Source organism: Ursus maritimus, unplaced genomic scaffold, assembly GCF_017311325.1.
Source record: "Ursus maritimus isolate PB19 unplaced genomic scaffold, ASM1731132v1 scaffold_17, whole genome shotgun sequence".
Classification (NCBI taxonomy): Eukaryota; Metazoa; Chordata; class Mammalia; order Carnivora; family Ursidae; genus Ursus; species Ursus maritimus.
This window is the reverse complement of record NW_024424119.1, coordinates 49,257,357-49,269,886: the sequence shown is the minus strand read 5'-3', so window position 1 is coordinate 49,269,886 and position 12,530 is coordinate 49,257,357. Positions and strand designations below refer to the sequence as shown.

Here is a 12,530-nt window from a genome sequence, read left to right as displayed (position 1 = left end):
AAAATCTTTTTTGTCAGCAATGTCCTGATGCATTTTCATTGTTGTTAGAAGAACATTTTTCTTCTAAAAACGCTTCTCTCTAGATCACCCTCCCCTAATCATGTTTCTCATATTTTTTCACAAAACGATTTGGGACAGAAATGTCCCTTTATGGACCTATTTTAATCCTTGCCTTGTACAGTGGTTCTTTCTTACATTTCATTATGTTCTACACCCTATAGGTGTCGATAACTTTTATTGATACAAAAAGACTCCACTTTATTTGAGAGCTGTATTTTTTTCTTCTCTTTCTCCACTTCTAACCTTTGCAGACTTTCATGTAGAAGAGAGAATAATAATGACATTTACTTACAATAAACTAAAGTCTTAATGTTACTATTTTTTTTTTATTATTACTTTGCAGTTAGCACTGTCAAATGGCTATGCCCAGATTCTGGGGCCCACAGAGCCCCCCCCCCCAGATGTATTTTTGATATTGTCTGCCTTAAAAAATATGTCAGCATGGGAGATGAGTAATGCCCTAGGTGATTATGTTCAAAAAAGAAAGCTTCCTAATCTTTTCAGTATCTGTGCTTTTCTACCCCAAGGAACAGTAATACAACTTTCTGACATTTCTAGTCTATATCAAGAGTGGGATTTTCACAGTCATCATCAAATCACCCGTTAACATTGACATCTTACTGTCTCTTGTGTTGTTTTAAGATTTTTCTTTCTGAAACTAGGACTTATGAAAAATAATAATGCCAGTAGCTCTTCAAAAGAAAGTGCTTTCTCATGTATCACCTCCCTTTATCCTCCTATCCTAAGAGATGAGAACAGGTGCTGTTATCTTCATTTGAAAAAAGTCTAAGCTGTGGAGAAATTAGAATTGCCCTAGGTCCCCTTAGGCTGCTAGCACAACGTAGATGTCCATCTCCCAAATGAATACATTTTTCCGTAGAACATGTGGTGGGAAGATCAGTCACCAAATAGAGCAGAAAGAAACGAAATTTATATTTGAGTTCCTAATTGATTCTAGTCAGCGTGCTGGCCATTTTCACATTAGTACTTCCATTTGTTTTTCCCTGCAACTCTCAAAGATAGATGATGGTGGTAGCTCTTTTACAAAAGAGCAAAGAAGGTTCCAAATGTGTAGCATTATGTTGGGTGATATGGAAATGGTATTAGACTTGGAGTTCTGCCCTCCATGTGTTTCTCAGTCTAGTTCAGGAAGTATTATAAATACACATTACACAGTATCTCTCCAAAAGGATAGTGAGGTTAGGGAAGACTGAAATGGTCAGAGAAAACTTCTCACAGTGGGGGAGACTTGTGTTGAGTCTGCAAGGACTGTGAGAAGAGGGTAAGTGGAAGGGAGAGCCTAACACCCCATCTGCGCTGAAGAGCAAAGCAGAGGAGAAACCATGAGTGAGCCTAGAGGTTGTTCCGCCAGAGCAGATGGAGCCTGCTGGGGAGAGGGTGACGTGTGCCGTGCTAGCTTTCGCTCTGGCTACAGGAGGCCTTGAAAATGCGTGCGAGTGAGATGAAATTCATCTGGTTCAAACGTCCCATTTTACAGAAGGGAAACCAAGGTTTGTAGAGGTGAAATGATCTGCTTGTGGTCACAACTAAGTAATAACAGAGCTGGTAAAGAAACACCTGCCCTTATTCCCAGTGCAGAGTTACTTCTACCTTGTGCTGTCCTTGAGGCTCTTGGTGGAGAGGACTCTTGAAATAACAGTGCTGAGAGATCCCTGTTATCACTCTCAAAAACTTATCCTTATTGACGAAAGCTGTTTCTTTAAAAAAAAAAAAAAAGAAAGAAAGAAAGAAAAGGAAAAGAAAGGAAGAAAAAGAGATTTGTGTACCATTTCGTACTGTGGTCTACTTGCCTGCACTTGGTAGCTGGCAGCCTGCTTCAGTCAGAGCACTCGAGACTCACTGGAGGACGGCAAAGCTCTTCCTTTCCAGGTTTGTGCTTACCCTCTTTCGGAACCCAGCGAGTTAGCTACCATTCAGTGCCTCTGTACATCATCCTGTATTCCAGTACACACAAATGACACGAGCACAAAATGAAATGACATCATCTTTTAAGGGTCAAAGGAAGGCATAGTTTAGTGATTTAGGATGTAACCACAGATGCAAACGTGATTCACACGCTATTTACCATTTTATTATGTCTGTTATGTGCCAGGCATTGTGCTGTGTTCTCCTCTTGCACTAAAAATTTACACACTAGCAAGCTTACCATTACCATAATGCCATATATGGGGAAACAGACTCAGAGGTTCAATAACTTGCCCAAGGCCCCACTCCTAGTAAGTGGTAGAGCTGCTTTTGGAACCCCCATTTATCTGACTTCCAGTTCCATCTTCCTTTTTCTACTTTATCATACTGCCTCCATTATATCCATTAGACCATAACTAAAGTAACCAAAAGAACTTTCAGTTTCTCTTTTTTAATAAGATTTTATTAATTTGAGAGAGCAAGAGAGCGCACGAGTGAGGGGGAGGAGCAGAGGGAGAGAGAGAAGCCGACTCCCCGCTGACCTGGGGCTCCATCCCAGGGCCCTGAGGTCATAACCTGAGCCAAAGGCAGTTGCCTAACCAACTGAGCCACCCGGCGCCCCTCGAAATTTTTTTCAAAAGCAATGTATATTTATTGCAGAAAAGTAGCAAATTCTGATAACTGAGGAGGAAACCTACACAGAAAATGAAAGTCATGTACGTGATTAGTGTGCTAGTCTGTATCTGCTCAGACCTTTGCTCTTGTTCCACGTCTACATGTTCATCCTCTCTGCTTTGCAAAACTGAATTCCTTTGGCCCACTTTCATCCCTTGTGTTTCATCCTTCATTTAGTCCCTTGGTTTGGTCCCATGTGCCCTGTGATCATTTTCTACAACATTTGATAACAACGAAGTACATGGGCCTCAGTGGACGGAACTTTGGGAGTAGCAGCCTGGAGGACCAGGTTTTCGTTTTTGTTCTGCCACTGACTTGCTCTGTGCTGTGAGGCAAGTGATATCTCCTCTAAGGGCCTTAGTTTCTTCATGGGTTAAATGAGGGGATCGGATTAGCTCTCTGCTGTTCCTTCTGGTTTTGCTACTTCTTGGTTTCCTAGTTATGATTCATTTTTGCTTTGTCAGGCTCATGTAGACGAGGGAATGGAGAGATCGCTCCGAATTCTCTGGTGAGTTTCTCAAGCAGATAGGTGTTGCCCTGTAGCTGGCAGTGTATGACCTACTCTTGGTCCCCAGACATTTTGGGTCAATGTCATTCTTGCCACTTGGATCTTTGAGCTTGGAATGTGAGAAACTTGAGTCTTGGGCAGATGAAAGGTTTATGAAAGGAAGCTTTGAGGCTCATGTAACTTAAGGTTGAGATGTGGTAGTTTGATAAAACTTGAGTCCTGCCTGATGTCCTGTATGCACAGATGGAAAGGAAAAGCAGCTCTTAGGGGTGCCCTGCAGTAGTGCTCAACAGGTAATGGTTAGTAAGCTATACTAAATCAAGGATGACAGGATGTTTGAGTTCCATCTCTCAAATTTTATAATTTCAGAACAGTAATTTTCACCTTGTATCCATTATATGCTTCTTTGTGTACGTTATTTATAATTCTCAAAACTGCTCTGCAAAGTATTATTTTCATTTTGTAGGTGAGGCTCAGAGAAGCACAAAATAGCTTGCTGGTGCTCACATAGCTGACGAGTGGCATATCTGGGATTCGAATTTGAATCTAAAGACCTTACTGTTTCTTCTCTCTCCTGCATCCTGAATCTCTGCCTTTGTGGAATCCATCTCCAGCAGCCTGAAAACTCTCTCCTTTTCATTCCCATTCAATGACTGCCTCATCGTCTCTTCTTGGAAGAGTTTAGCTGCACACTTCAGTTTATCCCTCAGCCCTCTCCAGTCTGTCTTCTGCTTCTGCCATTCAACTAGAGCTTTTCTTATCGAGGTCATCTGCAACCTCGATATTGCTCAGTTCACTGCACATTTTTTTCTCTCTCATCGTGACTCGTGGGTACAGTTGACCAGTCCCTCCTCCTTGTTCTCCATTTTTCTTTGATGGTCTTTTTTCCCTGCATTCTCTAGTTCTCTAGGATCTCATCTTAGATCCTCTTTTGTTTTTCTGAATGCTCCTCCTAAGGGATCTTGTTCTTCACCATGGTGTTAAAATATGTCTGTGTGTAGATGACTTCAATTTATAGCTCCAGCCCAAACTTTTCCTCTGATTTCCTAAGTAGTATGTTCAACCATGTACTTGACATTTCTATTTTAAGGTTTCTCAGACTTAACATATCCCAAATGGAACTCTTAGATCTCCCCCCAAACTTGTCTTTTCTATCATAAAATGGTAATTTGCTGTCTTTTTACTCTCAGACATCTGCAAGCCTGTCATTTATACCAGCTAGCTATAACTTGGAACTGTCCACCCAGATCCGTTTTCACTTCTAGTCTCACCTGGACTTGTACACTAGCCTCCTGATTACTTTCTCTGCTTCTATTTCTTCCTTCTTCCAAACCGTTCTCCATAGAACAGCTACCATTGTACACTAGGCTGTTTTTCTCTTGATGAAAACCATTCAGTGGCTTTCCATCACCTTTACAAAAACATCCTAAATCTTTGCCATGATTTCTTTATAATCTTTGAGGCTTTCTTTATAATCTGGCTCTTGCTTTATCTAGCAACTTCATATCGTGCCACTTTCCATTTAGCTCCTGCATGATAGCTGTGCTCATGTCCTTTGAGTTCCTTGAACATGCCTAGCTCTTTCCTCTGCCTGAAACACCCAGGCCCTGCTTCTGAAGGGGTTGCTGCAACTCATCCTTCGGGGTTGGGATCGTTGTCACGTTTGAGAAGCTGTCTCTAATCTCCTTCTCTGAGTAGGGCCTTGCCTTCTCTTCTATTTGCTTCTATCTTTGTTCTTGCTTTCGTTTCATAAACCACTGGTACATGCAGCTGTGAGCTGTGTGGTACGCTTGTTTATTATTCCTCTCCAGCTGGTGGGAAGTCTCCAAAGCAGGACGGATGGCGGGCACTTGTTATGGTGCCCAGTGGAGCAGTTGCTCAGTTTACAAGATGGACAACTAAACTAAAAGGCTAATATGGAAAATCCCATCTCTCACTGGAAAGATTGGAATTACAGTGTCTGTTGACATGCTTCATGCCATTTATACACTCAATCTGTAAATAACTCAAGATTAAGCAAAATGCTGCTGGAGGAGCCTTGAATGGCTCACCGGCATTTAAAAGTCAGCATGAATGTTAAAGTCTGGTTTGAATATTTGTTGCTTTTCTCCCTTGTTTTCTATATTCATCTAGGCCTGGAAAGCACAGCTAAAGGATGGTCTGGGCCCTGGCCTCCTGGGCATATTTCTGGAAATACTCAAATTTGGTTTCTCTTGCTTGGTGGGAAGTGGTGTGTTTGATAAGACAATTATCTGGATTCCTCACATGCTTGAGTTCCTTTAACAGAGTTGCAAACTGCAGGTGAGGAAGGGTTTCCTTGTGCCGAGTATAGCCTGGCAGAATGGAGAGGACGTTGAACCAGAATTGGGCTTGGGATTTTGTTTTAGTCCTGATACTTTGGAAAAAACAAACAAAATCAAAAAACCAACCCTGTGCCTCACTTTTCCTTTCTTAAAGTGAGAGGCTTTCTGCAGTTCCTCCCAATTTTAATCATCATGAAATCTCTGATTCCTATTAAAAAGTTATGGATTCTAATACTGGAGGTGAACACGAAGCCTGCAGCCTTTAACGAAAGCAGACCCTTTCCAAAGTCATTTTTATGGAGAAAGCGCGAACACTGTCCCAGAGCACGGCAGCAAGCAGAGAGGGAATGACAGATTTCTTGGAGGCTCAGAAGCCTTCAAGTTAACCTCTCACCGCCCTTGCCTGACTTGTAGTTGATTGGAAATTGTCCAAGGAGAAAAGATTTTGGAGTTTGATGGTTTGGGGCCTCCTTTGTTTATTTGTTTGTTTAAATGGCTTGTGCTTCACCCCGTTAGGAATTAAAAAGGTGAATCAACTGAGAATAATAAGTACTCTCTCGTAAGCTATGACCCCCCCGCCCCCCAAAAAATCTTGTTCACTTTACTGAGAGCATGAACAGCTCACTTGGTCACTCAGAGGACTGTCCTTTACTGAAAAGATGCAACAGAGAAGAGAGAAAGGCAAACTTCCTTTCTCCACTCATATAAGGATTACAAAAATGAGCCAGTGGGGAAGATTCTGAGTAAATGTATGATTTTAATATGAATTTTTGTTTTCCTTTAGATGGTAACTTAACAACTTGCATCTCTTTTATTAATTGTGTTTATTATGGACTGGCCTTTATGGTAAATGCTTATCTCACTTATTCCCAAAACCTCCTTTGGGTTGGGTGGTAGTTTCTCATTGTTACGCCAGGTAAAGAGACCGAGGTGCTTAGAGGTTAAGTAACTTGCTAAATGAAGGCCCAGTTAGCAAGTGATTGAGTTGGGATTTGAACCAAGTAAATGAGTAATGAATCTTTCTTTGAGCCTAGGATGTCGCTAAAAGCATTTTCAGCATTTTTAATGGTAGTGAAAAGATAATGGGGAAATTAATGACACTCAATTCACAAACGAGTTGTGTTCATTCCGTGTCCTTTTCCTAGAGATCCTGGGTGTTTTCTTTTCATTCAGTCCTATCAATACCCTTTCCTTCAAGGATGTTTCATTTTAAACATTGTAGAGGGGAAATCACACTCTGAGTTAAAATAATGAACAGTCATATTTTGTATGATCACATAATAGTATTTCACAAAAGCATGACCTTATTTGTAACTTAGAATCATCGTGACCTGTTGCTTTAAATATTTTAATAATTCAGGTTTTTCTCCTCCCCCGGTGAGGCCCACTTTTCTCCCCAATCACTTTAATTATGTGAGCTAGAATCCTGTTTCTCACACATCTTCAGTTCTCAACCTTGTTAAAATTAATCATATAATCCCCCTTTAAAACATAGTATTAAATCACCATAGTAACACAGTATCCAAGCTTTATTGATAAAACATAACAGCCATAAGAAGGTAGAGTTTGGTGTCCCCTGGACAGCTCTATAACTTTTATAGAAATGTGTTCCTTCTTCTGGCTTGTGTAAGGTGGAGGGATAGCATTACTTACACCTGTTTTATTACCACACTGCTTTTAAATTGCCACCTTGTTTTCGCTCACCTTCCTAGTTAAAAAAGGAGAGTGGAACACTTTCTTTTCTTTCCAAATTATTTTCTTGTACTCTTTAACCACTCTCTAGGGGATGGAATTGTTTCCTTAACATGACCAGGTAGGGTTCATTGACCTTTTTTGTACTGGGATACCTTGAACGTCTCTTAATTTTCATTTGCTTATGTGGTTTGTATTAAGGGAATTTTAGAAAGGAAGGCTATCCATATTTGAAAAACTAATTCATATCCTATCCAAAGACTCAATAAGTCTGCCTTTGGAAAAGGCCTGGTGAATGATTTTCATTTCTGCTGGCAGCTTATAAAGTAAATTATAGGTGAGAACACTGATTTAAATATTTTGTCAATTTGAGTGTATTTTGTAAAATACAATGTATGTAAAATACAATATAGATTAATGAGTTCCTTTGAATAATTCAACGTCAAATTCCAAAATATTATGTTAGCATAAATTTATGTATTAGGATTTGGAATATTTAAGTTTTGGAATCCAAGCTAAGTGGTAAACTGATTTTTGGGTTTTTTTTGTAAACTGATTTTAGAAAGTGGTCTTTAAAACATTTGCAACAGCAAAAAAAGTTTCTAGATTAATCTGATTAGTAATATGCTTTTTAATTGTTTGAAAGGTATTATTTTATGTCACTTTTATGTGTGGTTTACTGAATTTTGCGTTGATGTGGGAATTTTTAGCTTTTTTCCCCTTTATTCTTTCTTTAAAGCCTGTTTCCGTTTCTTAGCACCTCGCATTGTTAAGGCATTGGATATTTCTGTCCTGTAAAATATATGTTCCTCATAAACTCAAACTTCTGAAAGATGCAGGAATGTAGTAGCTAACCTTGCTCTCTTGAATTCAGCAACTCCCCTTCGAGGCTCCCTGGACATGATTCAGTTACCTACCTGTTCAGTCCTTCCGTTCCCTTTCTGTAAAATGGGAACATCGTCTAAATTCCAGGGTTGGTATGAGTAAGTGAGATGCTGTATATCAAGTGTCTGACTTGATGCCTGGCACAGAGTGGTACTGAAATTCTGTTGCCTTTACCGTTTTCCCAACTAGGGGAACAGTCAGGTGTGCGTTGTTAACAGCAAGCTGGCAGAGTAGGCTTTGGCGTCATAAAGGCCTGGGTTTAAAACCCAGCTTTTTGCAGCGTACCTGCTGGCACCTTAGGCAATGCTGCTCTAGGCTGTTTCCTCATCTATAAAATGAGGTTAATCGAATGCTCCTTTCAGGATTTGGTGGGATGATTAACAGGGCTACCTGCCTGAACTCAGTAAGTGGAAGGTTTGGTAGCTACTTTGGCAGTGAGGTGGTCACTAGAATGGGCTGCTTGCTGTCTTTTTTTTTTTTTTTTTTTTTTTTACTAGCTCACAGTCTGTTCCCTTGACGTGTGTAAATTTTGAGTTCATTTATAAAGCGTTCCACTGAGAAAGGAAATGTTACAGGTTCAACGACTTGTCATGATTAGATACTTTATCAAGAAACTTACTGCACATTCATTTTTTCCCCCTTTGTTCTGTCTTTGCTGCAGCCTCACAGTTAGCCAAGTTGGCCAGAACTTCACGTTCGTGCTCACTGACATTGACAGCAAACAGAGATTCGGGTTCTGCCGCTTATCTTCAGGAGCGAAGAGCTGCTTCTGTATCTTAAGGTAAGGGAGAGTGGCTTTGGCTCTTGGCTAGTTCTGCGAAACAATGTCAGCCTTTGCGTTGTTCCTCTGTAATTAAATTTTCCAGCTGTTCTTTTTATTTTCCTATCTGTTTCCCACAAGTCACTGCACTTGGGGAGAAGGACTTCACAGTGTTGTTCTTGCACTTTAAGTTCTGCAGATAATTGTATTTATTTATTTGCATCACATCCCTTGGGTGGGAAAGGGATCCTTGCTTCTGTGCAGTGTGGGGAAGCTGGGGAGTCAGCATGGCTTCAGTTCCTCCTGCTGTTATCTGGAGCTGTCAGAAATTAGCCTGTTAGGCTTTCCCTTGGACATTTTGTGTATGTAAGATTATTAATAAAGTCTGTGTCTGTGGCTCAGGACGTCTTGCAGACACTGATTGCGTCCTCCTCAAAGTAACACCCTTGCCCTCTTTGGGTCAGGAGGGAGGAACTGGTTCCCAACTTGGCTACTTCTCTAGAGGGTTGGAAAAAGTGCAGAATCCTGGAAGAAGGCTCCTTTAGGTCTTCTAAAGCCCCTTCATATACCAGAGCCACACTTGCTTAATGCTCTGTTTCCTCCTGCCAGAGGGGCAAGGTGTGTTCTGGGGTGGGAGGATGTGTGGAAATCCGATTTCGGAGCTGCTGGCTCTGTGGGCTCCTGCTGGGCGCCTCCTAAGGGAGAAGTAAAGGCATCCCACACACTCTCCTCTCCATCTGCCTCGGTTAAGTAGGTGTCAGAGGGGCCTGCCTCCTGTCTCTCTCTGCTCATGTGGAGCAGCCCAGGGCAGGACAGCGGGGAGGCGCCCCTGACAAAACCCGGGTCCCCAGTCTTGGGCTTGCGCCCAGGGATAAAAGGCCAGACTCTCTGAATTCCAGAAAGAGTGGTTCTCTGGTACATTAGTTTTTGCACTTTCTTCTTCTCCTCACCAAGAAAAGACCCTCCACCCCAGCCCCCCAAATACACACCCTCATACCATGGGAGAAGGAGGGGCTGACTTTTGAAGTACCTTTGCTCAATAACTGTCAGTCTGGACCACTATGTATGCATTTCTCTACACAAATATTATCGTTAATCAGCAAAGTCACCTCTCTTCTTCACCAAGCTTGACATCTGTAATTCGGGCACTAGAGGGCAACTGCTGGAAAGACCACAGGAAGGAGGTACAACCCAGATGCTCTGTGGGATTAAATGTGTACTGCTGCTCTCAAGCTTGCCTCCGTAGCCCCGGCCCAAGGGTTACCTGCCTAGGGTATTAGAGTCTGATGTAAATGATTATTTACTTTTTGATTCAACAATGTTGGTTTTTTTTTTTTTTTTTTCTTTTTAAACAAAATTTTCTCTTCCATTTTGCCTAATGTTCTGTTTCAGCCTTGGCCAGGGCACTGTGTTTATTTATATAGTCATTTAGAGGAGATGAGGGTTTAAGACAAGTTCTTAAAGTTTTGCAGAAAGGTTTTTGTTTGTTTGTTTTTGTTTTTTTGAATATTTTGGTTTATAGTGTTTCTTCCTTTCAAAGCTGGGATGTACATGTTTGGGGGGCGGGGTGGGCCTCTGAACTGACACTATCACATTCACTCAGCAAATTTTTGAGACTGGAAAACTGTTTACTTAAAAATTGAAATTTAAAAATTGCTCTCCTCTGATTCTAGTATTTGACTTTGTGTGTCTGTAGGTAGGGTCACGGATGTCATGCTTACAGAAAGCTAGTTGATTAGCCTTCGTGTTGCCATCATTTAGAATGAAAAATAGCAGCAATTGGTGTGTTTTCTATCCATTATGCTAGCTTGGAACTGTGGGGAAAAATGGGTGGGTTAATTCATTCATTTGTTTGTCAGCCCTTAATTGAGTGCCCACTATTAGCTAGTCCCTGCCCTTGAGGAGTTCCCAAGACTAACGGGGGAGATGGATGATCGTGCTGCAGAATGCTATATATAAGGCATAGGACAATTCCATGGCATGGTGTCTTCTAACTATTGATATTCTAGTGCCAGAGGATAGTGACTGTGGTTAAAGATAGAGTCTAGATGAATTCTGGGCCATGGGTTTCATGGGTATTCAACATGGGGGGGGGGAACTCACTTTATCTCATCCAGCTTGTGTGTTGGTGGAAGGCACACACAGTGGCACTTCCCCTGTGGCTTGGTTTGGAGACATTGCTGAATTGAGACTGGCAAATGAATGGAAGGGTCTGCTGTTAACCTTGGGTGACTAGTTGGCAGCATGTTCACTGGAGAGGTCTGCCGGGAGAACGCAGGTGCAGTTTGGGTCTGGGTACTATTAGCACTGTTGGTCTCCTTGCCTTTTGGAGATGCTTGGTCTCTTTGCTTTTTTTTTCAGATGCTTTCCCATTAGTTAACCAGTGCCTTGAGGTCCAGTCACTATTCTTAGTGTGCCCAGTACTCCAGCTTGTCTATTCATAAGCCACCTCTACTTTTGCTTTCCATTTCTTCCCATGAGAGGCGTAACTTCCGGTGATGATGTCTGTGCAGACGTAGCCTCCCCTGTTCCAGGATTTAGCTTTTTAGGATCACTTCCTCTCTGACTGCTCCCCTAGGCTCCTATGCTTCCTGGCCCATATGAGTTGCTAGACTTTTCTGCCTTCATACATTTATCCATCCACCCAGAGCAGCGTTCTTCAGGCAGAGGAAATCATCCTCTCCTCTGGGTGTACCCAGCATGCTATGCATACTTCAGTTACACACTCATAAACCTTGAGCTTCCTTTTACCTCTTCCTCCTGTTACTCTGAAATTAACTCTTTAAGGGTAAAGATTGTGTCTTACACAACTTTGTATCTCCAGCACTTAGTGCAGCGCTTGGCCAAGATATTGTGTGCATGGCTTTCAGAGACAGAGAGGTGTATTCCGTTTGAATGGAAGAACAGGACACTGTGTTCTGAGTGAGAAGATGGACCTCGTGGGACACCAGTTCAAGAGAAAATGTGAAATACAGTTATTTGTAGAGAGATGTGGTTCATATTCCTAAACTTATTTCTGTTAGTTGTAAGAGGTGTACCTTTGAATCTCACCAGGGACATCTAGTTGTTGAGTGACAGACATTGTGTCCAGAAAGGACTAGGCCATCAGTATTAGAAAATTTAAACTTCATTTCACAATGAAAGGTTCTTAGACATCCTTTATACAGTATAAGTTATTGGGTTCATTGTTATAAGCATTGTCTGTTCCTCCCCCTAGAATGTAAGTTCCATGAAGCCTGGGAAGTTTTATCTGTTTTGTCCACAAATATACTCAAAGTATATTGAGGAATGGCTATGCCTTGTAAGCTCTTAGTAATACTTGTTATATGAAGGAAAGAATTCCTGATCAGTTAAGCCCTGTGTTTATTTTGAAACATTTTTTAAAAATTGGTTTAAGTTCTATCTCCAGCTAACTTTGACAGAAATGTAGTTGTGCTAGAGTATAAACAATTCTCATTAACACAGATACCATGGTATGTAAAGTCAAATGCATTATTTCTTCCCACAGTTGACTAGTTCTTTCTCTTAAAGCATTTTACTTTTCCTTGAGATTTGCCATAATATTATTCAACTCTTTGCTGGATGGTAGTCAATACTGTATTAAAAGCACAGCTAGGAGAACAATAGTTATTGGTAAGTCCTTCCTCATTATAAACCCAGGAATGTGAGCGTGTGTGGTAGCATTTTCCAGTAGCACCAGCTGAGTCTGGTGTGTGGTTTA

At 41.3% G+C, this 12,530-nt stretch overlaps 1 protein-coding gene across 5 annotated transcripts in view; it reads left to right on the top strand.

The window, feature by feature from the left end:
- Positions 1-12,530, top strand: part of DENND1A (DENN domain containing 1A) — a 489,670-nt gene that overhangs the window by 146,898 nt on the left and 330,242 nt on the right. For 4 of the 5 annotated variants that reach the window (XM_040631857.1, XM_040631858.1, XM_040631855.1 and 1 more), the window contains exon 5: positions 8,711-8,830. In XM_040631857.1, the coding sequence (XP_040487791.1) occupies positions 8,711-8,830 (120 nt within the window). Of the gene's footprint in view, positions 1-5,302; positions 5,471-8,710; positions 8,831-12,530 lie in introns of all 5 variants that reach the window. The other variant, XM_040631856.1, reaches the window with a different exon arrangement.